Below are 25,755 nucleotides of genomic sequence, written 5' to 3'. Positions count from 1 at the left end.
GCAACACAGAAGTTTGATGCTTTCTTCCTCTGTGTGTATAACTCACTCACTTGGACAGTAAGTGTACAGAAACCAGGAAAAAAAAAACCAACAACTCTATACTACACATTAAAAGATGCAGTAATAGTATATAATTTTGCAATATAAAAGCACTTTTGTAAAAATTTAATACCAGAAGTCCATTAGACTGGTACACAAATACAGACTCAATGCATGTACTGTGCTATCTACATAAATATTAAAGATACAAAACAAAACAAAAAATAAATAAATAAAATAAAATATATAAAATACCTGCTATTGCAGTAACTATCTCACCTGTGTAATATAAACTTTGTGGTTTTTTTGATTCTTTCAATCTGATGTACTTTAAACATTAAAGCAGCAGCCATGTCATATGAGTAAAAAGAGAACAACTAATACACAAAATTAAGCAAGTTAATATCTTCTTGAATATTTTTAAAGTGAATATAACAATTGTATTTTTATATAAATCTATGCTGCTTGCATTTTAAAATACTTTTCTTTCTTTATTTCTGCAACAATTTTCTACTAACAAACCTGAAAAGATATATTTAAATATATTTAATTACATTAACTATTCTCATGGCTAGGTGTATGTAAGCCTTTTTTTTTTTTTTTTTCCAAATACATTTATTTAATTTTCCATGCTTTAAGTGAATAAATGTCAGTTTAGAATGTACTGATACCCCCTCTAAGGAATTTACAAAGTTAGTGTTGTTTTAAGCAGGCTGTTAGCACTGACATATGTAGTAGAGATACATGTTTACTGTCTGTAAGCAACACACCAATGCTTGGAAGTTATCCCCATGACTTGCCACGTGCTTGGATGAAACAAGTCTTAGTGTGTTACTGTGGCACAACCGGAATAGGCCAAGAAGAAAGTAGGATTTGAGGGGAAGAAAAGAGCAGTTTCTGAGCATGTAGGATTTCATCCCCAAGAACGTGATACAAACCTAATGGTGACTATGGATTCTGTCTGCAGAAATGAAAACTTTGCAATTGTTATGCTTACCAAATAATTCAGGTATCTTTTTAAAACTGTTTAAAAAGTTAAATTTCGAAGAAAATTATTTCAAACAAAATGACAAGCTGACAGTGAATACTTAACTTTCTAATTTATTCAGTTTACTTTGTATATGAGTGGGAGGCAGACTTGAATAATTCAGTGGTGACAAACCTCTATGTGAAGAAACGGATGAGGGATGTGAGGAATTAGCAAGAAGAAAAGAACACAGGCATCTCTCAAGAGTTTGAGAAGGGCAAACTCAGTGATGCACTATAAGAGGCCACTAAAGAGTTGCATAGACAATGTTCCTGAAAATGAGAAATACAGTTCCCTAACAGAGGATGCATAAGATACTATAGTGATGCAACAGGGGAGCAGACTCAGGAGAAAAGATTTATGTAGTATGTCTACATATGCACACAAGCACACCTATATCTATGGTTAAAGAAATTCTTTACTCTGTAATTTACTATGTGTTGCTACTACATACAAGAACCTACCTGCAGAACCTGCAGTATTAGCTTCTATTGATAAGGATATCCAAAATACCCATTTACTGTTAAAAGATGATATTATTATAATTAATTTCCACTGAAAGGAAAAGTGTACCTGAAAAGAACAAAGGTGTCCATACTTGGATCGTACATAGAAATGCTACATACATAACCAAGACACAGACTTGAACAATACATGCAGACAAGAATTCATACCATCTGCTGTTAAGAAAATACATTAAATAATAGTTTGGTGTTATACAGAGATAAACTGGTCTGTCTGAAATGGATGAGAAAGTGTGTGGCAGGCAACAAACAAAAAGATGGACAAAACAAATACATAATCAGTGCCAGCTCTATAATGAATACATAAAGTATAAAGAAAATGTCTGATACACAGTCTGGTTTCTATAGAGCTTTACTGCCAGCAAGAAGCCAAGGGGAAAACAGCATCCTTGCTATCATTGGGGCTGCATCTGCTGATGGACATACAAGGCATGGCTTTAATACGGTGTGCTTTGGACATGCAACTTGCTTGACACAGATATAGGCAGGCATCTTGTAGATTTGCAAATGTATTTGAGGAAACAGGGAATTAACTCCTTTTAAATCAATAGCAAGTTACATATTGATCACTTTATTCACCTGGAAACCCAGCAGACACCTACCTATAGCCAACTAATAGCTCAGAAAAGAAGTCATACTTATGGCATCTACTTTCCAACAAAATCATCAGCAAATAGCTATCAGGCTGAGTGCACAAAGGCCTGCTAAGAAAGAGTACAGAAATATCTGCATTGTGAGAGAGAGACTTACAGTGATTAACTGTCAGCTACTCTGTCACAGAGAGAATGATTGCTTCTTTGGTTTCTATGTCCTGTAACTCAGGAAAGCTGATAAAAAGTAATTCATTATGTATTTCTCATCATATATAATTTATAATTTTAGCTCCAGCTGAATTCTAGTTTATGGTCTCAAAAATTGCTCTCATAATTAATTTCTTACTAGACAAAGAAATGGCATGAGCAGTGGACAATGGCAGGTGAAGATGTACTGTTGTTCCCACAGGGATGCAGAGGTGTGACTGCCTGATGTGTGCTAAGTTATTGCTGCTTCCTCTTTGTTTGAAAATTTGTGCGTCTGATGCTTACATCTGGCTCCACACAAAGGCAATGATGGGCTTGAGGGGGAAGAATGGTGATTTTCAGCTTCCAGTTCTGTATTTCCCTTGCAAATGAGATGAAAATATGGGAGGAGCTTTCATAGTACAGAATTGAGAAGGACCATAGGGATCATTGAGTCTGACTGCAGACATACTATAGAGCAACCCACAAAATTTCAATTTCTCCCACACAAAAAAGATACAAAATAGCTCCCAGCATCCCATGATATACCTAAATCCTAACAGAAATGACCAAGAAGCCACAGTATACACAAGAAGCAGAAGAAAACGAAAGGGCTCAGAAAAATATAACCTTTATAAAGACTTAAAATAGATTTAAAAGGTACATGAAAATGGTGCTGCAAGCACTGCTGGATCTCATTTTAGTTTTCCATTTTGTACTAACTCAGTTTTCAGCTCTACAGGCTGAAGTCTGCCACCCTGTCATGCATATTGATGACTCAGTGATTATACTGGGGTTAGGAAGACTACCTCTATAATGTATGAGGTTTGCTTACAGTTAGCTTAAAATAATTAAAAGGGAAAATAGCAAATACTTCTGATTACTTACATACCTTATCATCCATAAATTTTAAATATTGTCCATTTTTATGGAATACAGCTTTACAGAATATCCTGTTACACATCTAAGAAAGAAAGAGACACTGACATGCTTCAATGCTTTTAAGAACTTAGAAAAGGAATATGGAGTAGAATTAAAGTACTATTGTTCTTCTATTTGTAAGATGCAAAAGCATGAACAGTAGCTTTAGAGAGGACACCTTCAAAAGAGATGGAAGCTTTAAAAATGAGACTATCTCCAAGCTCTGTAAGACTTCAGGATATGTTTCACTGATTTCTTCAACACATAGCTATCAGTTTGAATGTTCTTTGTTCTTTCAAACTTAGTCAAGAGTCCAGCCTGTGAATAGTCAGCTTAGGAAGATAAGGTTCCAGAATTTCCATATTTGTTTTAAGATTGTTTCCAATACTTACAGAAAAGCATTACCCGTAAGTAAAATGTGTTGAATGAAATTTCAAAGGACAACAATGGAAGCAAAGGTGCAAAGAATAGGAGAACAGAAATCATCTTACACTAGAAATTAATTTATGCAGTCAACGGATCATTAAGAGTAAGGATTCAAATGTTTCTTCCTTTATTTGAAGAACGGCAAGCAAGATCTAAACGCATAGGTGAAATGTTCAGGAATCCCCCATAGTTGTGCATACATTTGTACAAAATAAGGTTGGATGGAGTGCACAAACTAGGGTTTCTGATCCATTGCTTTTGGTTAAAAGGCACTAAGATTATTATAAATCAACTGAAATTATAAAATTATTTCATTAGCCTGTCAGAATGGTAGTCTGGTAGCAATGACTTCTAGTTGCTTCAAGAGGCATACAAGTAAGCTCATATTTGAAAGTCTGACCCAGAAGTGAAGATTCTGCATTCCCCACAGAATCATCAGGTGTGGACCAAAAATGAGTATTTCAATAAATACCCTTAGACTTGTGCTCTCTCCTGTACTCTGGCTATATTTGAGTTGATTCCAGGGAATAAATACTGTGATAATGAGCACTGGTTAATTTATACTGATAATGATTAGTTGAAAACCCTACTTCTGCTTCCTTGCTGCAGAGTGTTTATATCCTTTTTGTTCTGTAGATTGCATGAGTATGTGTGATGTTTCATATTAATACATAGTAACCTAAAATTGTTTCCAGGCGAAAGAATTACCTATTATTCACATACGCTTTAAGGAATAACCTTTTCTTCTTGCACACACTATTATTTGCAAAGTGTTAATATAAAGTTAGGGACAAGCATTTAAGCTTCTGTAGAAGTTAACTGCTTTTTTTAGTTTCTTGGCTTATTTGTTCTGTATAATTACTAGCATTTCCTCAAAATATTAACAAGAGACAACTCACTGTTACAAGAATGATAAATACAATGTATGTGACTCTATCACCCCATGATTAATAGGGTCTTTTTTATTCATGAAGTTAGATGTCAGATTCAGCTGAAAAATGTGTATCATCTTATATGTATTTATTCCAAAGCCTAGTAAAATTGCCTTACACTGCTACAGATGGATACAAAAACAACTACTTTTCACTGTTTTCTGAATTAACACAAGATGTATGTCAAATGATGACCTTAAACTTCCTGTGCTGGAAATTTCATTTAAAACTTGACAAATATACTGGATGTCAGAATAAACAGTAATAACAATTCACGTGGAATCTACTACATCTTCTAATCACACTCTAAAAAAAAAAATTAATAAAATCCTTGAAGCTTCAAAATATCTATTGGCTATTGGTATTCTGGAAAGAAAAAATGTGCAATACCTTTTTTGTTTCTTAATCATCTTTTCAGTCTTTCTCTCACTAGACTGAGGAACTTACTTTTCATTTAACACCAGTACTTTCTACTACGACATACTGCAAAGCTAATTGATAGTACTTGTTGGCAGTACTATTACTGCTATTTTTCAGGAAGTTTCAGAGAATGTTCCTCTTTTCACAGTGAAAAAAAGATTTAGGAAGTGTCAGTGTTTAACACCCCACCAAAACAAAGTATTTTATTCTCCCTAGAAGCTATATGACAGAGTAATAATGGTCATTATAGAAAAAGTTTAATTGAAAATTGCCTAAAGACCAAAAGAGACAGTTAATAATTATATTATAACATGTCCTGAGTCCTATACTTGATGTTTTTCATTGTAAGCCATTGTGCTGGCTGATAAACCTCAAAATTTATCTTAGCTCATTTCTTGAATAAGGACTCCAGAGCCCCAAAAAACAACTAATGTTAAAGTGAAGAAAAGTAAAGTTGTACATTAGTGAATCAAATCCTGTATGTTTTCACCATTAATGCCCTGAAAGGAATATTTGATATTTCTGACATATCTGTAAAATACAACTAGAGTACTAGGCTGAAATGGCCTGAGTTTACGTTTAATTTCCCTAGTTTTAAAAGTATGAGGGAAGCAATTGTTCAGAAAATGAGAAAAAGCATACTAACATAAGAAAAAAATGTATTTTTAATTTACTTATTCATGATAGAGACTATATTTTTCAACAAATTCCAAGTTATTCAAGGTACAAGAATAAAGGTCTTGCTGCTACAGTTTTTCCAGGCTGAAATTAACTGTTGAAGAGAATATGCTCATGATAAGCTTGAACAGTAACTTAACATTTATGACTTTAGGAAAATTGTTTGTGCAGATATTTTTCAAGCAGAGCAGACTCTACAGTGTTAGGTGTTTTTTGTTTTGTTTTGTTTTGTTTTGTTTTTCTTTCTTTCTTGCTGTAAGTGAAGGCCTCATTCTGGAAAAGAAAATATCCTGTATTTATTTATACTCTGAGTAACCCCAACATCTTCAGTAAAACTAACCACAGCATGTAAAATTCTAAAATATATGCAAGTCTTTTCAATGCCACCATCTAAAGTCCTAATAATGGTTTTATGCTCTTAATCTCAAGCTGTTATACCAATACATAAAAAATAGTTATTTTAATGTAACTCCAGACTTTTATCTGTTTCCAGAGAGATCTGATTTTGTCAAAATAAACATTAAGCTATAATTAACATCTCATTGACTTGCTTCTTTATTGTGTGACATAAATGCAGTCTTTATTTACAAATAGATGCCTACAGTGGTAGTATTTCTTTTCCTAAGCATCATATATTTTAACTGTGACATGATAAATGAAAGAAAGTTTTTGTATGCTAATTCTCCAAATATCAGTAAAAATACAAATAGTTCCAGATGCAATCACTCCCTGTAAAAACAGGAGGACAGTGATGCATGTAGTGCATCTGATTATGGTCAGCTGGCAAAAGAATTTCTGATTTAGAGAGAAAAACTTCCTACTGTTGCTCAGAGTACTTCAGAGCTGCCAAGTGTATACTGTTTATGCATCTGTTTGTACAACACCTTTACAGCAGCATTACACTGATAGCAGTTAAACTAGCATATTAAGAAAAAACACATGAAACTGCAGCTTGACCTTAGCAGCACCTAAGTCACTACTGCCAGAGGAATAAAGAATATTCCACCAAACTGAAGTTAACAGTGACTATAAGAAGAGACTGAGCACAAGTATGATTGCTGTTGGTACCATAACCCAGTAACTTGAATAAGAGATCTCTACAACCCTCTTAGTCTATTCCAAGCAGCTGTAGCAGATGTAATATGGCTTACACACCTTTGTTAAACGCTTGAATGAGCTTGTTCTACACCCCATCAGTGTATCCATGTCATCCTACATCACGAAATTAGCCTCTGTAAGCAAAACTGAGGTGTTGTGTGTTTTTTTTTTTGCTTTTTCTCCCTGTCACAAAAAAAAAAAAAAAAAAAAAAAAAAAGAAGAAGCCATACATAGGCCTTTTTTTGAAGTAAGACAGGGAGCTGACGGCAATCCAACTTTCCAGGTATAACAACATTTCATTTTACAATAAAAGCTTGAGAGCATGTTTCCTTTAGAAAAAATAATCTATCTTGTAAGAGCATAATGCTGCATATAGACCAGTGTAATTTTTGTTTTTGATAAAGGACAGCACTAAACTAAACTAGTTTTCTCATCATGATCTGTTTGTGTAATTTGTGCAGCGTTTGCATTCTGTCTCTACGCAACGCATTCTGCAAATCATTCTCAGGCAGACGGTGGTAAAATTAGCCTTATTTTGTCAGTTGACATGTTATGTGAATTGTTGATCTTAGAAGGCTATTGTGTGTGTGTGTGAACATGTGCCTGCTTTATGTAACAAATATTTGGTTTTCAGTATCTTTTATCACATTATAACTTAATGGCAATTTAATTAAAGGCAATAGTATGATATTCTTAGTAGATGTATAAAATATAAGTATTATCTTTAATATGTGTAATTATCAGTAGTTTGCATTTATCAAAAGAAGAAAGAGACTAGAGGACAGTACATTGTTTGGGAAAAAGAAAGGAAAGAGCATGTTACAAGAGTATTGTAATTTTTTGAGAATGCTTGCTGTAAATATATCTGTGCATGATTTGGTTTAAAATTACTGGAATCTGTTTCTGTTTTACAGTGAAACATACAGCCAACATTTCATTTGCTGAAGCGTTTTCCTATTGATAAAAGTGTTGTTTTTTTTCAATAAAAATCTGTTAATATTTTAGCATCCTTTATGTTCCGTGGTGTTCTACGTATAGTCAGTCATTTGCCTGTGATAAATATAGCTTCCCTGAAATATGCAGTAGTCCCTGAGTATGCCCTATACTAATTATGAAGAGATGTGGAGAATATTCTAAATCATGTGGTCATTTTATCTCTTCAGCGCGGATGGCAGACTGTAAGAACAACCACTCTTCCAAAGAAGGTAAATCAATTACTTCAATTACATTTTGATTAAGACTATGTATAGTCTATAACTGAAAAAATATTGCTTCAAGATAGATTGCTTAGCTGATTTACAGAAAAGCATAAGATGTTTATAATTGCAGCTGAGGACACCATCCAACAGCCTGAGACATAGGATCCATTTTGGTGGCTGTCCTGTGAGGCAAAAGGGTATGAAAACATATGAGTAATAATAGCTAATCAGTACCTCTGAGACTGAATATAAGCTTCTGATCCTTCTTAGAATACTTGCATAATTTGTTCTGCACCTGTGTCCAAATTACAAATATGAAGAATATTATTTTACAGCCTTTCTTTTTTTAAGTAGTATAAAATACGGAAAGAAAAGTGGGCCTATGAAGTGTTGCCTTAAGATGTGCAAACACCAGGGAATAAAACCTCTGCTCCCAAAATGTAAGAGAGGAAAGGTGAACAGATCTAGCACCTTCAAAAAGTATCTTTTGAGAAACAACTCATTTAGAAATTATTTTCCAACGGCATTCAATGCTTTTGATCAAGTTCTATATTTGGCCTGTACTTTCAAGAGTACAACAACTACATTTGTTTAGGCAGTTCCATTTCACCTACCCTTAGTGTGTGAAACTCTGTGCTTTCTAGCAAAGGAGACAAACCAGTGCTTTTAGGAAACATTTTTACACATGAACATTTAGGATGAAATGAATCACTCTGCCTATTTTAGTCTTTCTTCATTAGCTAGGCTTCCAGCCTTACAAGGATGAGGTAGCATTTTAACCCTGTTCATCTACAACAAATATATGTGCTCTGGATTTAATGAGTAAAAGATCACAGAATTATAGCATCATAGAATGACCGCATAGAATGCACTGGACATAGTTGAGATGGAATCACTTCTGGGAGTAAAACTAAAGCCCTACCCATCTCATAAGTATTTCCAAAGGACCTCATCACCCACAGTAATACATTGCATTGGTATCATTCCTAGAAAATAAGGAATGTATTTTCCATATGATGAATATTAAGCATTTTAGTAAGATCTGTGGATTCCAACAGGGGTCAGCCCTCTCTATTTTAAATGTAAATCTATGCATCTTTCAGACCACAGAGAAAAATCTTTGTATTGAATGCACTCTCTGCAGCAGTCAGGGGATATCTTACTTCTCCAATTACAGAATGGAATATTTTACACAGGAACATAAGGAACATGTATGGCGTTCCTGCAAGTCAGAAAGCTTCCTAGTGAGATCCTTCATTTAAGACACAGTCCTTTATAACACTTCACCCCTTGAAGAGAGTTTTTGTCTTCTTGGCATAAATAAGCCTTTAAGCATCTGACAGGATCAACAGCTGTGGTCAGGAATGACATTAAATCTATGATCTACATTCTCTGTACCTTTTGCCTTTCATTTATTCAAATGTTGATAGTAGATTATTTACAATTGCATTGGTTCTATGCAATAAATACTACATGATTTTAGAACCACCATCCATATATTAAGCTCCTCCTGTCCATCTTCCCTTCTCTCTATTTCCTTCCTTCTCTGACTGGTGTACAGAAACTTGTCCCTGTGGAAATCTGTTGTTCCAGCATTACCCTTAGACAAACTTGACAAGCATGAAAGGGCAATGCATTTGCAGAATCTTTTATAGCTTCCAAAGTGCTTTAATGATTGATCACTTTATTCACTGATAAATTCAAAGTCAAACTGTTATCACAGAAATGACTTCTGAATCTCCTTCCCTGGAACATAACTATCTTTCTCTGTGGTACCGGCAAATTCATCCCTTATGATCCCATTTGCAATAGAAAACTCACATTCATATATGCCTCATGTTATTAGCATTCATTTTCTTTTCTGACTAAATAGGTATTTTGAGATTTCAGTACTCCTAATACACCAGAAATACAAATAAAAAAGTCATATATTATTTAAATATGGTCTTGTTACTTTGCTGCACTGACTATGTGCTACGAAAAGTGATTTGTTTTGCAGTTTTTGCTTGCCAGCTGTTATAGGATAGTAACCAAATTTCTGCAACTGCTCAAATGATTAGGCTCTTGTTATACTGAAAATCCTTTCATTAGTTCCTCTCCCTATTTTGAATGTTACTTTTTGATAGTGGGAGGAAAAAAAAGGCAAAACAAAACAAAACAATTTTTTTTCTTGATTTCTTTGGTCCATATGCTGGGCCTCTGTATATAAACTAAAAAACTACTAACATTTTCCTGGACAGAATAAAGAGTATTTCTAAGAATGCAACAACTGTGGCACTTTCGTCCATAACTAAACTACCTCTAACTTCACTAACTATTTACTGCTAACTATGAAGTTATCAAAGCACTGAAGCTGACCTGAGCTACTCTACCTACTCAATTTGTCATTGGTTAATTAATTGGCCCTTACTGAACTCTGAGCAATTGCAGCTAGATTATTTGGGAAAAAAATAAAATAAAATAAATAAATAAATAAATAAAACTAACCAAGCATACAAAAAACACAAACCAAGAAGCTAAATCAAAGATATTGGCTACATTTTAATGGGCTGCAGTTAAAGACCACTTGAATGCCTTCTATCTGTACAACTTCTCTGGGCAAGCTGCTTCACTGCTTGGCTGTCCTCATGGTGACTAAGTTCCTTCTTTTATCCAATATGAACATTTCTTTTTTTTCCAGTTATGCCTACTGACTCTCATCTTCCCTTTCATGAGAAGATTTCCTTCCCACATTAAGAAGAGTTTCCTCACCACCCTGTCTGTAGACACTGGGGGGGCTGCTCTCACATTCCCTGAGGCTATCTCTACAGAGAGTCTTCTCCAGACTTGTTCAGCCCACCTCCCTCTGCCTCTCTACACACGGCAAGTGCTCCAACCCCTAATGATCTCAGTGGACCTCCACTGAACTCGCTCCAGTTTATCTATGCCTTCTGGTAATTGAGAAACCAAAACCAGACACAGGCAGGTAGGCAATCATTTTGTGTTGGTAGCAGATGGACAAGTTGACTGCTCCATCAACATTCCTTTTTCAACCTACGTATTACTTACCTTGACCACAAAAAGAATCTTGTCACTTTCACTGTAGGGTAGACTGATGTCAACTTGCATATTAAGTAGATGAATTCAGCATTGTGAACCACTGATGCACACCTATCTCTGTCCCACAGGCAAAACAGATACAACTGATTCAATGAACTTGGTCCGTGAACTTGAGCCTAAGACTAAGCACAACTACCAAAACACATCCTTGCTGCAAAACATGGTATGCTATAGTAACCAACTCCTACACAAATGAAAAAAAAAAAAGGAAAAAAAAAGAAAAAAGAAACACCATAGAATTTTCCCTTTCCATTGAGAAAAGAGAATCATGAAATCATGAGAGGATTTGTAGAGATTTTCTCTTTCCTACATCCTATATTTCACATATGGGAGAACATATTTTCTGCTCCCATTTGCCTATAGACTCTTTAAAAAAAATTCAAAAAGGCAGAAAAAATATATGAAAAGTAGAAAGCTCTGTTTTCCTTTTTTTTTCCCCATCATCTCTTCCTGCTAATGATATTACAAACAACATGATGTTAAGTGCTCTGAAAGTCATCTTGCCTTTTTATGCTAGTATGATTTTTGCAATCTCAAAAATGTGACAAATGTAATTATGCCTGAAAGAAATATACCACCTCTCCTTGCAGAGTTGAAAGAATACTAAAACGTGATCTGTACCAGCTCTAAGCTAATTATAGTGACACTACTCATGCCTCTAGAATTCTGTTAGTGTCAGCACTTACATTATGAACCCCCTAATTTCAGGGATTGATAGCTACGCTCTACATAATTTAGCTACTTTAATGAGAATGCACAACACAGTAGTCAATAGCTTCATTAGTGACATTTTCTTAAAAATGGCTTAACTTTTAGGTTGAAATTTTATAAATCACTTGTGTATTACACAGTGTAAGCTACTAGCAACTTGTGATGCCAGTAAAAATTTGACATTGTTAGGGTCTGTGATACAGAAACAAAGCTAAGCCAGAATGTGATTTATATACTTGAATTTAAAAATTTTGTGAACTTTGGAGACAAGTGTTGCAAATACATACTAATCATCTTCAGTATCTTCACACCCAGACATGAAATTAGGCATTTCCATAAAAGAAGTGAGGCTTCTATGAAAAATAAATAAATAAATAACACAAACATGGTTAATAAAAGACTTTTATAAACACTGGATGTGGAGTGAAGTTTAGGCATATATTCTTTATATATCAGTTTCATATGTGAACATGTTCATGTAGCCAAAATCTGGTATGCGTTCTGATGGAAATCTGCAGACAATCCATCTACCGAAGTGTGCCAATTATTTTAAACAACATGACAAATTCATGGAAGATATTTGAGAATGCAGACTCTCAGGTCTGAAAACTAGCAAAGCAAAAAGAAGTGCCTTGCATCATTCTGGGATGTGATATAAAATGTGGCTTATGCACTGCAATAAAGCTAGAAATCTAGGATTATCTAGTACATAAGTAGTTAATCGAGCTAAAGTTTAACAGCTTGTAGAAAAAATATTTTTATTTCTTCCAAAATAGATTCTCACCTCATCAGAAAAACAGTATTTAAAGAAAGGTGATAAGGAGCAGTTTAAATCAGGGTTCTTTTCTTTTACCCAAACTGAAACAAGATAGCCAATATTTCAAAAAAATAAAAAATAAATAAATAAAAACAATGGAAAAGGTAGCTTGCCAGTAAAAGCAGTAAGAGATAATGCTCTTTCAGAAAGAAGTGGTTTCTGTCTCTCTGGTGCCCAGCAGCTTGTTTCTCAATAAAAAAGGGAGGAATAGCTCATTCAAAACTAAAACTAAATTTTGGTAAATTCTAAGAAACAGGCTCATTATTATTATTGAATGACTCTCTATACCTTGTTTCTCTTTTAATATTTCATTAGGCATTGTTCCAGTCTAATAATTTTCCCTGATTAAAAATAAGTGGAGGTCAAGGGAGGTGATTGTCCCGCTCTACTCTGCGCTGGTGCGGCCTCACCTCGAGTACTGTGTGCAGTTCTGGGCACCACAGTATAAAAAGGACATGAAACTGTTGGAGAGTGTACAGAGGAGGGCGACGAAGATGGTGAAGGGCCTGGAGGGGAAGATGTACGAGGAACGGCTGAGGTCACTGGGCCTGTTCAGCCTGGAGAAGAGGAGGCTGAGGGGAGACCTCATCACAGTCTACAACTTCCTCGTAAGGGGGTGTCGAGAGGCAGGAGACCTTTTCTCCATTAACACCAGTGACAGGACCCGCGGGAACGGGGTTAAGCTGAGGCAGGGGAAATTTAGGCTTGACATCAGGAGGGGGTTCTTCACAGAGAGGGTGGTTGCACATTGGAACAGGCTCCCCAGGGAAGTGGTCACTGCACCGAGCCTGTCTGAATTTAAGAAGAGATTGGACTGTGCACTTAGTCACATGGTCTGAACTTTTGGGTAGACCTGTGCCTGAAGAAGACTAATTTCTCTATTGCTGAGTTGACATAAACAATACACATTTTATCTCATCAGATGCTAGATGGTCTATGAATTTGGAAACCGGTGATTAGTGAGCAAATGGTGTGTAATCATGCTATGTATGTTGTGTTGCACATACTATGTCTTGTAGTAGAATTATTCACATGATAGCAGTTACCTTAGGATTTCCTATTCTTTACTTAGATAACAAGGTTATAAACTCAAAACATATAGTTGTTATATTTCTCACCCATTCTAAATCTAAGTTGTTGGAAAATAACTATGATTTCATACCTAGGAAAACAGAGTGCAGAAAAACCTTCTGTACCCCTTATTTAAAAACAATAATAAAAAAAATAAAGTGTATGAAGTTCAAAAAGGCTAAGTGCCATATCCTGCACTTGGGGCACAACCCCATGCAATGCAGTGCTACAGGATGGGGTAAGAGTGGCTGGAAATCTGCCCAGCAGAGAGTGACCTGGGAGTACTGGTTGATAGTTGGCTCAATGTGAGCCAGCAGTGTGCTCAGGTGGCCAAGAAGGCCTACAGCATCCTGGCTTGTATCAGAAATAGATTGGTCAGTAGGACTAGGAAAGTGATTGTCCCTCTGTACTCAGCTCTGATGAGGCTGCACCTCAACTACGGTGTTCAGCCTGAGGCCCCTCTCTACAAGAAGGACATTGAGGTGCTGGAGCGTGTCCAAAGAAGGGCAATGAAGCTGGTGAAGGGTCTAGAGAACACATCTTTTGAGGAGTGGCTGAGGAAGCTGGGGTTGTTTAGTTTGGAGAAAAGAAGGCTCAGGGGAGACCTTATTGTACTTTACAATTATCTTAAAGGAGGCTGTAGTGAGGTGGGGATTGGGCTCTTCTCTCAAGCACCATGTGATGAGGGGAAATGGCCTCAAGTTGTACCAGGAGAGGTTTAGGTTGGATATTAGTAAAAATTTCTTCACTGAAAGGATTGTGCAGCACATGAATAGTCTGCCCAGGGAACTGGTTGAGTCACCGTTCCTGGATGTCTTCAAGAAATGTGTAGATGTAGAACCTAGTAGCATGGTTTAGTGGTGGACTTGTCAGTACTAGCTTAAAGGTTGGACTAGATATCTTAGAGGTCTTTTCCAACCTGAATGATTCTGTGAATTATTGAAATCAAGGAGATAAGGCATGATTTGTTTCTAGTTTGTAGTATTTTCCCTCTGACTGCCAATCCCAAACCACAGAAACACAACAGTTTCTGAATTTTATTTTTAGTAGTTTTACTCTATTTTGTAAGTGATCTCATCTTAAATTTTATTCTATCTCCTATCTTATCAAAATTACACATCAGACACTTTTTTTTTCTTTCCTTTTTTTTTTTTTTTTTTTTATATACTGTGTGGGTGACCGTGCACTGGTACAGGTTGCCCACAGATGTCTTTAAAAGCTGCCTGGACTTGGGCCTGGGCAACCTGTTCTGGGTGGCCCTGCTTGAGCAAGGAGCTGGACCAGATGCCCTCCAGAGGTCCCTTCCCACCATGCTGTAATTTTGTGACATCAGTAGTTCCAAATCTTTTAATACTTCCTCATGTATTTAACAGTTGATAGCAATGGAATACAATAACATGATGATGACTTTGTTACACTAAACAGAATGCATGACTTTTTCTTCTGAATATTAGAAAACACATTTACAGTTTTACATGGCTTAAAACTGAATTCAAATATCAGCCTTAAAGACAGGAATAATTCTGACCTATACAGAAGAAAGCACCTGTTATTTCTAATTTATAAATTCAATTCAATTTGTGTACTCATAAATAGACTCTCATCTCACTTTATGAGATATCATAAACTATCTCACTCTACGAGATATAATAAAATTCAAAGCTAACTTAGTTCAGTGTAGCAAAGAATGATGACCCCATCAAATTAAAAGGAAAAGTAGGTTTTGGCCTATACAAAATGGAAATAAAGATTATCCCCAACACTGTTATTTAAAGGCACTAGGAAAAGTACAGATTGTGGAATTTATACTCCCCATAATCCCTGAAAAACCTTGAATTTTATTCAGGAAGCACAGAATGGCACATTTGAGACTAAATTTCTTTCATTACTGTAGCTCTCTACATAGTAACATATAATTATGCCTTAAATATCTCTGATGATATGTGGGAACATACAAATTTAAGAAACAGGGATGAAGCCACCAAAATCTGGGGCAAGTTGCAAAGGAGTCACAAAAGCACTGAAGTGACTGTTTGAAGGGGGAGTCACTAAACCAACTAGTAAAAGCAAGCTCAGATTCACACTGCTCATGGCTCGCCTGCTCTGGAGAAGGCTGCTTGTATGCGCATGTGGCTGTATTTGGGCTAGGTTTAAACTCATAGCTTGTCAAACTCAGTTTGACAGAGTTGGCTACTTCAGACATAAGTAAGCTCTTTGAGGTTTGGGGAGATTATGGAGCTAGACAGGAGGACATGTCCAAACTGCAGGAAGGCTGAGGCATAAGCTCACATCTTAAGAGGAAGAGACATAGAAGAGACAGCTTTTATCACACCATAACACCATGAGACAAAACTCAAATCAAAGCCCACAGTTAACCACAATACACAGATTTATAGAAACAGCCTCATTAATGCCATTGTATTTAAGTACTGATAAAACCTGAATCATTCCATGATGAGCTCTGTTACTTCCTTCCTAATAGGAGTCTATCACAATGAGATGAATGCAGACCATTAGCTTTTAATATTTTATTTCATAAGCAATTTTCAAAAATTTTAGCTATCCTAAGGGTTATTATGAATTACATTATTGACTACTTTGAAGTGACCTCGTAACCCACTTGAACAGAAGAAAAAAATCTGAAGTGACACAATCAGCTATCAGAGGGAACAACATTCCTCAGGGGTATATGTGTAAGATGAAATAGTACATTTGATTTCAAGAACTGATTAGTTCATGAAGATTCTGCACTTACAGTTTGATCCCTTTAGATTAGAACAGCAGAGACATATGAAGAAATGACCATCAATTACCTGTTTCAGTAATTCTAAAGTATCTATTGTGATTTTTTTTCCTTTAAATATTAAATCCTCTTTCAATGTTTGTATATAAGCAAATATTTATTTTAATGTATCCTCTATAGGTGCTAAGTATGTCTCATTTATATCCTCATATAAACATATAAACAATAACCCTTTTGCCTTACAGAACAAGGCCCTTATTTCATTATAGCAATAAAAATCAGAGTCTGAAGTCCTGGCTACCCGTGGAACTGATGGCCCAGGTCCCATTTTCCTTAGGATTTTTGTATTTTTCTTATCAAACCATCTAATGGTTGTATCATTTCCTTTTCTTCCTGCCTCACTGAACAGGGAGCTAAACATATAATCACCTGGAAATTATTAATATGACAACAGTTGCTTTGAAGACAGGATGGGCAACTGTCATGTTTGAGGCAATCAAAATATAAAAGGAATTTATTTATTTATTTATTTTTAAAAAAGGATCACCATATTCACTGCCTGAGCTGTACTTTCAAGACAAAAAAAAGCACAGAAAAGCTCACCCTTCACAATGGATTCTGTACTGCTGGTGAGTTTGTATGAGTTATTTGTGTGAAGTCATGGGTTTAAGAAATATAAAAGGATAAAAACAGGTGTTATTCATCACTGTGACAATCTTTTAAGTTTTATTTGAATCTCTAAAATAGTAAAAGATTCATTGCAATATTAAAAAAAAGTGCTTACTGTTTATTTTTTGAGTCATCATACACTTTGTGTCTAAACTTAAAGAAAGCAAAGTTAATGAACAAAGTGAGCCATATCTTAAAGCCTGAAATCCAGCTGAGCCAAGTACAAAAAGGTACTTTTTTTTGATTTCATCAAAATCAACACCACTTTAACTTAACTTGCACTGGACAAGTTTGCAAAAAAATTTTTTTCTATATGAGGTGCCGCATAAAACTAAGGTTCAAAAAGGTCTCAAATTCTTAAACTGTACAAAGAATCAAATTTGCAAAATAATATTTACAAGCTCCTTAAGCATTTTATCACAAAGCATGGGGATTACCACACAAAAGAATGAAAATCAAACAACTTGTTACTAAATAACAAAAATCTGTGTCAAAGAACTAACTCACGAGTCTGGTCACATTTAGGTGTACAAAGCTGCTCCAGTCACATACCAATTTTAAACACACACTTGGAATCTATCTTATATGAGAACAATAAATGATCAGACCAAATAGATTATGAACATACACAAAGAAACATACCCATTTGAAAATAATAAAGGACAACCGAATTGTCTCCACTTGAGATCTTTTTTCTCTTTGCTCACACACTTTTATCAGGAAACACATCTAGAGTAAAGTTTGTTTCATACTTAAAAAATAATTCACTAATTAATGTCAAGAGAAATGTAATACACCTACATTTCTCAAAAGCCTTTGTAGAAGAAACCAAAATAAAACAAATGAGGGCCAATTTGTTGGAAAATGACAATGTGTTCAGCAGCATTTGTCATTGCTGGCCAGAGAATGAGCATATATTCCAGTTCAGACTGCCCCCCCCCCCCCCGTTCAATCCTGACTATTCTTTTGATGCAGTAATGAATTGTGTTTTGTTGTTGTTTGTTTGTTTTTGGTTTTGTTTTGTTTGTCTTTAAGTTCAGTTGTTTTACCTCTTACTCTTTCCTGTTTCTTATCTCTTATATAACCATTTTCCTAATTACTTTCCCATGTAAGAAAACATCACTGCACATATAGTATTTCTTTTTGTGAATTGAACCTTCTGTCCCATTTTCCAGACTATTTGCTCTTCCCTATGTCTCAGGCATAACTACCCTTTTCCACTCTCTCCTCATTAATGAGGGAGACTTTTTCTTTTTATCACTTTTCTACTGATACCATGATCAGAGTTCCTCTTTACTCATTTCTATTCATAAATTTTGCTCTGCTTTACAAGTAAGAGCTCTTACCAATTCATCACCAGTATGTGACATCTTCCTCTTATTATCAATTGTATTTTTTTGTGTCCATCCCTCTAATTAAAATTCCAAATGCACTGAACGGAAACATCAGAGGCTTTGTTTCCCTATATGAAATAACAGCAAGAAAAGGATAGCAAGAAAGTAAGTTCTTTTCATTTTGGGGGAGAGGAATATTCATGGATCTGCCACTGCACAGAAGTCTTCTGAATTAATCCAGAGTTTTTTATTGTTGTATATTTTTAATGTGGAATTGACGTACACACACACACAAAAATATAGTTGTCAGTTAACTAGAATAATGTTTAATTATTAATACATGTGAAAATTCAGAAACAAATCTCAGTTCAGTTGAGATATATCTTAGTGTCCTGAGAAATTTCTGCTATACTAATTTAGACAGTCTCTTACATATATTTCTAATCTGATCTACACAACAGCATATATAAGGGAAGGATATATTTAATATACGCATGAAAGACCAGTGCTTCAGTTACTGAGTATCATTTAACTTTATCTCTTTAATTAATTACATACTTGCTAGAACTGAGAAATGACTGATCAAATGCTGGTAGCTGACACTGCTGGTACATGGAGATGACTTGCATCAATACACTCTCTACGTTCAAACTCACTGGAATTATTTGTGATCCCTTAGAGATCATTTAAAACAAACAAAATAATCCCATTAACTTCTGCTAAATTTATTAGAAAAAGTACAAAACCTTTTTTTTTTTCTCCTGAAAATGTTTATTTCATCCAAAAGCTGTTCTGAATACCTTATAAAAAAGTTTTTGGTGGAGAGATCCACTCTGAGGTGTAGTGTATATGAAAGAGATACAGTACTTTGCTGTGCAAATCAACTGTGAATCTTTTTTTCATATGTTACAGAGATCAAAATACAGCACAAGATTTCAGCTGAACAAATAAATTTCATTTCAGGAGCAGTGTCACTAGCTTGACATGTTATTCACAACATAACCAATTCACAAAATCACAAAGAATGAGAAGAAAGGTGACTTCAGTCGAGTAATTGGAGGAACTGTCGTGACACAGCCAAAACAAAGAATATCAGGAAACTGGAATTTAACTTAATTTACAGCATTTATCAAGGTTAGTTTATGTTTCTTCCCCAAGCCTATACAATATAAAGCAGGGTGTTAGCAGCCTTTCAAGAAGTTGGGGGCTGGATTATATTATATTTTTCCCAAAATGGTAGTTAAGCTTCCAGGAGAAAGCTCAGCTGAAGCTATCCAGTTTCTCAGAAAGACCATTATTACCAAGAAGCTGAGCTGGGATGCTGCCTTTGTACAGGGAAGAGGCTTCATTACATTGCTTCCTCTAAGAGGCTCTGGCAACACTAAATCAAGGAAGTCAGATAGAAGAACCAACCATTTCTTTCTTCCGTCAAACCTGGTTATCAAACAAGGTAGTGGTAGTGTCTTCAGATACTGGTAGCAGGACATGCTTCTATCTTATATTTTGATAGTTTTCATTATCCAACAAACCAGAAGAGGGAAAATTAAAATACAATTCTGTACTTAAGATGAGATTTCATTTTAGAACATCCTCGTTTTTGTAACTCATTCTAGCATCACAGAAAATTAGTAATTTCATTTAATATTGTATTTATATATTTATATAATATACTGTATGATTTTATTTATAGACAAATATTTATTTATTCAATAATCATATCACTAGAAAACAACTGAAAAGAAACATCATTAAATCAACGTTGAATTGGCTTAGGCTCCGTCATATCGAATATATACACCACAATGTTTTTTTAAGCTGATAAGGTAGTAACTTGAAACAAAGTAACTCTTTGTTGTAATTTGTGTGAAGAAAAATTGCTTACTGATAATCATAGGTTTTAAACAGAGACTTTCATGACAATAACTGGAGATATAAATTATACCTGTATGGGTGTTGTGACCCTGAGCCTTTATAGTAAATTAAGGCTCTGTAATCCCTACGTGTTGGCTTGCAGATGACAAGTTGCACATCAAGCTTCAAAATTGTGAGTTCTATTTTTCAGCAACAAGATCATTTCAGATTTTTCTTTCTTTCTGTTTTAGAAATAACTCACTCTTTTTCCACATTTGATTTATTTGAAATATGACATGTAACTGATTAATGGTGAAATCTTTATGAACAACCCTTGGGTATTTTTGTGCAAGCTTTAAACTGAACAGCTAAAAAAAGTTGAAAAATGGAAAAGTCAGTAATAAATATTCTTCTGAGCATTTTTGTTGGTCTGCCTCAGCTGGAATGCTCGTATGAAATAAAAAATGTCATTATGAGACAGGACAAAAAGGATCAACAAAAAGAAAATACCGCACTACTGTTTCAGAAGGAATTTTGAGGGCATTAGAAATATCTGTTGCTAGAGGAGTGTGTTAAATGAGGCACTGTTTTTACTTGGGTTACTGAGATTTAAAGTAATTCATTTCAGAAAAGATCATCGCTGAACTACCAGGTTACACTTTTTTTTTTCCTCTTTATTTTTTATCTGTTTTCAAGAAAAGGAGAAAGGCACGTATCTTTAACGGTAATGTAAGGCAGCTGTTGCTAATTACAGGCTTTGATTTTATTTTTCTGTTGTCTGCATCAGCATTTTCACAAATCAAGCTGTAGACACTTGAGGCAATTTTGTAATACCTATACTACAACTACAAGAGCTGCTTAGCCAATTGAAGCCTTCTGTGTTCAAGTTAATTCTCACTCAAAACTTAAAATGCTGCTTCTGCTTCTAAAGCTGTCACTGAAGGGATCTACCCTCACTGCAGCTTAACCCACAGAGCACACTAAACCTTCAAGCCAAGAATTCCCTTGGAGGAATTTATATTGCTATATGTAGCTACAGTAAAAGCAAATGTCTTCAAAGGAATGACCTTGCTCCTTAACAGATTAGAGAGGCTGTGAACCATGTGAAATAAAGTCTTTTTTGAACTGGTCAGATTTTTTTTTTCCCAAAATCTTTACTCTCTTGGCCAATTCTTTCAGATTTTCAGGGATCTCCCTGCTCACCCAGCACTATCCTGAAAAGCTCATCAGCAAAGAATGAATGAATAATTTAAAATAATGTTCTTTCAAATATAAATACAGCTCAGACTGAACTGTTTACAAAGCAAAGATCTGATCAACTGCTCTTATTATCATATTCTGCTAAATACATATTTTTTTCCACTTTCTACTCTTTCTGGATATTTATAAAGCAATCTCCAGCAACCACTGTATACTGATTTTGGCCATCCTTATGCCTACAACTCATCAGGAAAAGATAAGATTGTGGACCACAGCAATCAGCAGTTTGATACAAACAGCAGATCTAACCCTTGAAGGATGGCAGGAAACCTGCAGTTCTGAGAATTCTTCCATTCTGAACATGGAATGTTCTTAGGCAATCAACTACAGAAACTTTCTGAGAGCGTGTTTTGCATTGCTGAAAGTATTTCATTTTCACTGCACTGGTTTTTTTTAGGTTCACTGCTCAAAATCTGTACAAATACTTCCTATCTTACACTACCTATTAATATAACAAGCTCATTAAAGTAAATGAAGGTTAATTTAATCATATTCAAGTAATACATTGGACAGATCATTTTATTTGTCTTTTAAATAGTTTGTCTTTCATTCTATCTTCATCAAATAGTGTTCTGAATAATTATCACATTGCCATTAAAAATGTTACAGCACTATTACATTCTTATTAAGAATTTCAGGTCACCTATAGCATTTATACAAAATACCAGAAATCTAGACAAAGTACCTCAGGCTATGAAGCATTAAAGTAATTCCTTATAGCACTGCCTGCATTTCTACAGTCTTCACCATTTGGATGATTACATTATCTCAGTTTTATATTCACTAGTCAGGAGGTAAATGTCAGCTGGAATCATTGAATCTCAATTTTTTACACCTTTCATTTTGTTTGATAGGCTTTTTATCCATAGTAATTTATTGCTATTACTGATGAAAGTATAAAGCAAAAAGATGAGAGTGTAATCAAGGCTAATGGTGAACCAAATACCATGTGATAATAAATCAGCAAGAAAAAATACTCTAGAAATAAATGGAGATGTTTACCATTTCAGTTTGAATACTATTAAAACTGTTTATGTAAAATACAAGGCTGTACAAATAAAACTATATTCTCTTCTTTCATGTAAAATATAACCAAAGGTTTGTGAAATTAAAAACTAAAGCTTCAGAGAAAGAGCTCAATTTGCAGTTCTTTTTATGAGGAAAACTTTCTTTCATTTTTTTTTTTTAATCACAGTATGTAACAGTGAGGAGAACATAATTATCATATGAAGGAAATGTATGGCAGAAAAATATTTGAATTTTATTAATAGGAACATACTTTGTTAAACTCATAGTTTACAGTAATCCTGTTAACTTTATCTTTTATGACTTCTTACAGCAGAGAATATCCCATAATTCTTACAAGAAGAAACTGCAGCACACCTCAACTCACTGTTGAGATTTACTGGGGTGTTTTTTTTTTCTTTACTTTGTCAAAATGTTTTTTTCCTAAACTGGTCCTTTATTTTTTAAAAATACGGTATCTTGCCATTTTCTTTAAAAGAGCTACTGTGAGAAAACCTCAGCAGTTTTCCTATGGACCAGCTCAAAAAACAAAACAAAACAAACAAACAAAAAAAAAAACACTTGAAGGCAGAGAAAATATTCAAATGCACTTTAATAGCTTCTCTGAAAGGCCCTGAAACAGAAGTTAGACCATATAATATCTAATAATATACAGGTAAATACAGACAGAAGCTGTATTTCTAGTTTTTTGAATATCTTGACGCCTGCATACTGAGAGCCAATGAAAAAATTGTTAAGTGTATAGCTTTTCCACCATTCTTTTAAGAAAGATTTTAAAAGTGTTAGACTATATTTACAGTACCTTTGGATATTGTTTGACAGGTATCAGAACTCTTTCTGACAGCTTTATGTTTTTGTTGCTGATAACATCAAGATATTTCTTTTCTTCATCTTCCTTCTTGCCTTCAGAACCCTGAAATTTTTCAATTTCTGAAAATAATAAAAAAGAGAGCAATCAGTTGCATGACATTTTTCATCCTCAGAAAGTTTAAACTTCTACATTGTAATATAGATTTTGCACTGAACTGTTTGCACTCACATGACATGTACAGTTAACTTTGAAAAAACTGAACCGTCACCAGTGTTGTGAGGCAGAGGTGACAGTTCACAGTTCGCACTGCTTGACTAATTCTTTCCCAGATGAAATTGATTCCAAATGGTCACAGTGGGAACAGGAACAGATGAGGCTTATGATTCAGGCAGTCACTCTTTTAGAGAGGATCACATCATCACAGCTTGATGTTATTTTGTAAATGTGTCCTGCCAGAGTTAGTTAGATTCCAACTGAAAGGGCTAAAAGTCAGTAAGAGTAGTAAAACACTAAGGAATTATTTAGAGGCTGTACAAAATACATTAAGAAATAAAAATAACTCTTGCACAAAACAATTTTTCATTAAGGGAATGCAATAAGTAATAATAATAATAGATAATAATGATGGGATGTAGAACATTTTAGTGGAATTTACAAAAAGAACTCTAAAATATATTCAGGTAGAATAGTTTTGAGTGCTTTCACACAAATTCTTTAATCCCTAAAGCTCTATAAGAAAAGGATAACACCAACAATTAAATTCACTACTCTGCAAAGAATATCTGTTATGGTACTTGAGTTTCCTAACAGTACAGGTACTATTTAAAAGTCACATTTGCACCAGTGTGCAGGAAGGTAATGGCAATGCTCATAATGAGTTAATTAAATGGCTTAAAAGGGACAGTTGGGGGTCTGAAAAGCATGCATTTTTAAGGCCAAAAAAGCAGCCACAGGAAAGAGAAACACACTGACAACCATGTGTGACACAAATACAAGCCTATTTGATTTACAACAAGCACCAGGAAAAAAGGTATGTAAAACAACAGTCCATGTCAGAATTTTTAAATAAATGCTAATGTTGCCTATTCTAGATCAAATAATTTATTTAAAGTCTGCATTAGTGAACAACTCTTAAAGGGACTTTTGCAAGGCATTTTAGGTTTATGACAAAATAAGTAATAGGAGCTTGGATGCTGTTTTTTTCATACAGTTCTACCTTGCACTTGTCTCTAAATGTTGTACCGAACACTTTAAATGGACATGTCTTTTCCCCATACGTTGTATTTCAGCGATATGAAATACTGAAGATTTTATGACCTTTCTTTTTTTTTTCTTTCTGCCCTAGTACCAATGACATAAATGCATTATTATAAAAAAATTTGGTTTAGTCCACATTCTTTTTTTTTTTTTTTCTCTCACAGTATATCCCCCAGATCCCCCCAGATAACTTTTTCTGTTACTTTCCACTCTTTTTACAAGGTGCCAGTGATACACGGAGTTGATTTACTTCTACTCTGCTCTATCACATAAGGATAGCCATTTCAAACGTAATGGTGGTAGCATGCTGGTAGCAAGCATTTGAACAGTTTCCTTTCTTCTCCTTTCTTCTTAGAAACTTTTAAACTAACTCTCAAAGTGAAATTTGTCCCTGGGGTATGTTCTGTATAGAGCCTCACGTTTAATGTCCTTAGTGGGAGTATGTGCCATAGATTATCCAGAACATGTCCAAAGACTGGTCAATGACTAAAGTCAATAAAAACCAGTGGTTTACAAAGAACCTCATGGCTTCCAAGTAAGACTGTTTGGAAGAGGAGCTTTCTCAGAAGACAGAGGTGATACAATAAATTAATTACTGGACCAAGACAAAATGTATTGAATTTTTGTATTTAACTAAAGTTGTTCTCTGTTCTGTATACGCCTTGTGTCATTCTGTGACTAGATCATCACAGATGGAGCAGAACACTATCAGGAAAAAATGAGGACAAGGATCAAACTGCCAGTGTGCTGGCTCGTGGCCCTGACATGCAGCAAGTTTCAACTGACCTGCCAGCCAGCTGTGAAACCTATAACCACATATAACACACACAAGGAAAAGATAACAGGTCTTTAGATCCAAGAACTTCATGTTTATTTTTATGAATGCAACCATTATACATTTTGTGTTTACCAAAAAGCATGGTTAGTACAGGATTTTGAGAACAATGACAAATGAAGGTCCATAAGGACCAGCATTCTTCCAGCAAGAATAAAAACAAGGAACCCAACAGAACATTTTCCCCAACACTGATCTTAGGAAAGAAGAAAAAAGACAGCATTCCTT

General features: G+C 34.9%; 1 protein-coding gene across 11 annotated transcripts in view; it reads right to left on the bottom strand.

Moving 5' to 3' along the window:
• KHDRBS2 (KH RNA binding domain containing, signal transduction associated 2) overlaps positions 1-25,755 on the bottom strand; it is a 378,305-nt gene that overhangs the window by 288,258 nt on the left and 64,292 nt on the right. For all 11 annotated transcript variants that reach the window (XR_010830537.1, XR_010830533.1, XR_010830531.1 and 8 more), the window contains exon 2: positions 23,427-23,554. Coding sequence is in view for 4 of the 11 variants with exons in the window: in XM_066994743.1 (XP_066850844.1) it covers positions 23,427-23,554 (128 nt within the window). In the remaining 7 variants the exon portion in view is untranslated. The remainder of the gene's footprint in view (positions 1-23,426; positions 23,555-25,755) is intronic.

Source organism: Anser cygnoides, chromosome 3 (assembly GCF_040182565.1).
Source record: "Anser cygnoides isolate HZ-2024a breed goose chromosome 3, Taihu_goose_T2T_genome, whole genome shotgun sequence".
Taxonomy (NCBI): domain Eukaryota; kingdom Metazoa; phylum Chordata; class Aves; order Anseriformes; family Anatidae; genus Anser; species Anser cygnoides.
This window is presented reverse-complemented; position numbering and strand designations above follow the sequence as displayed.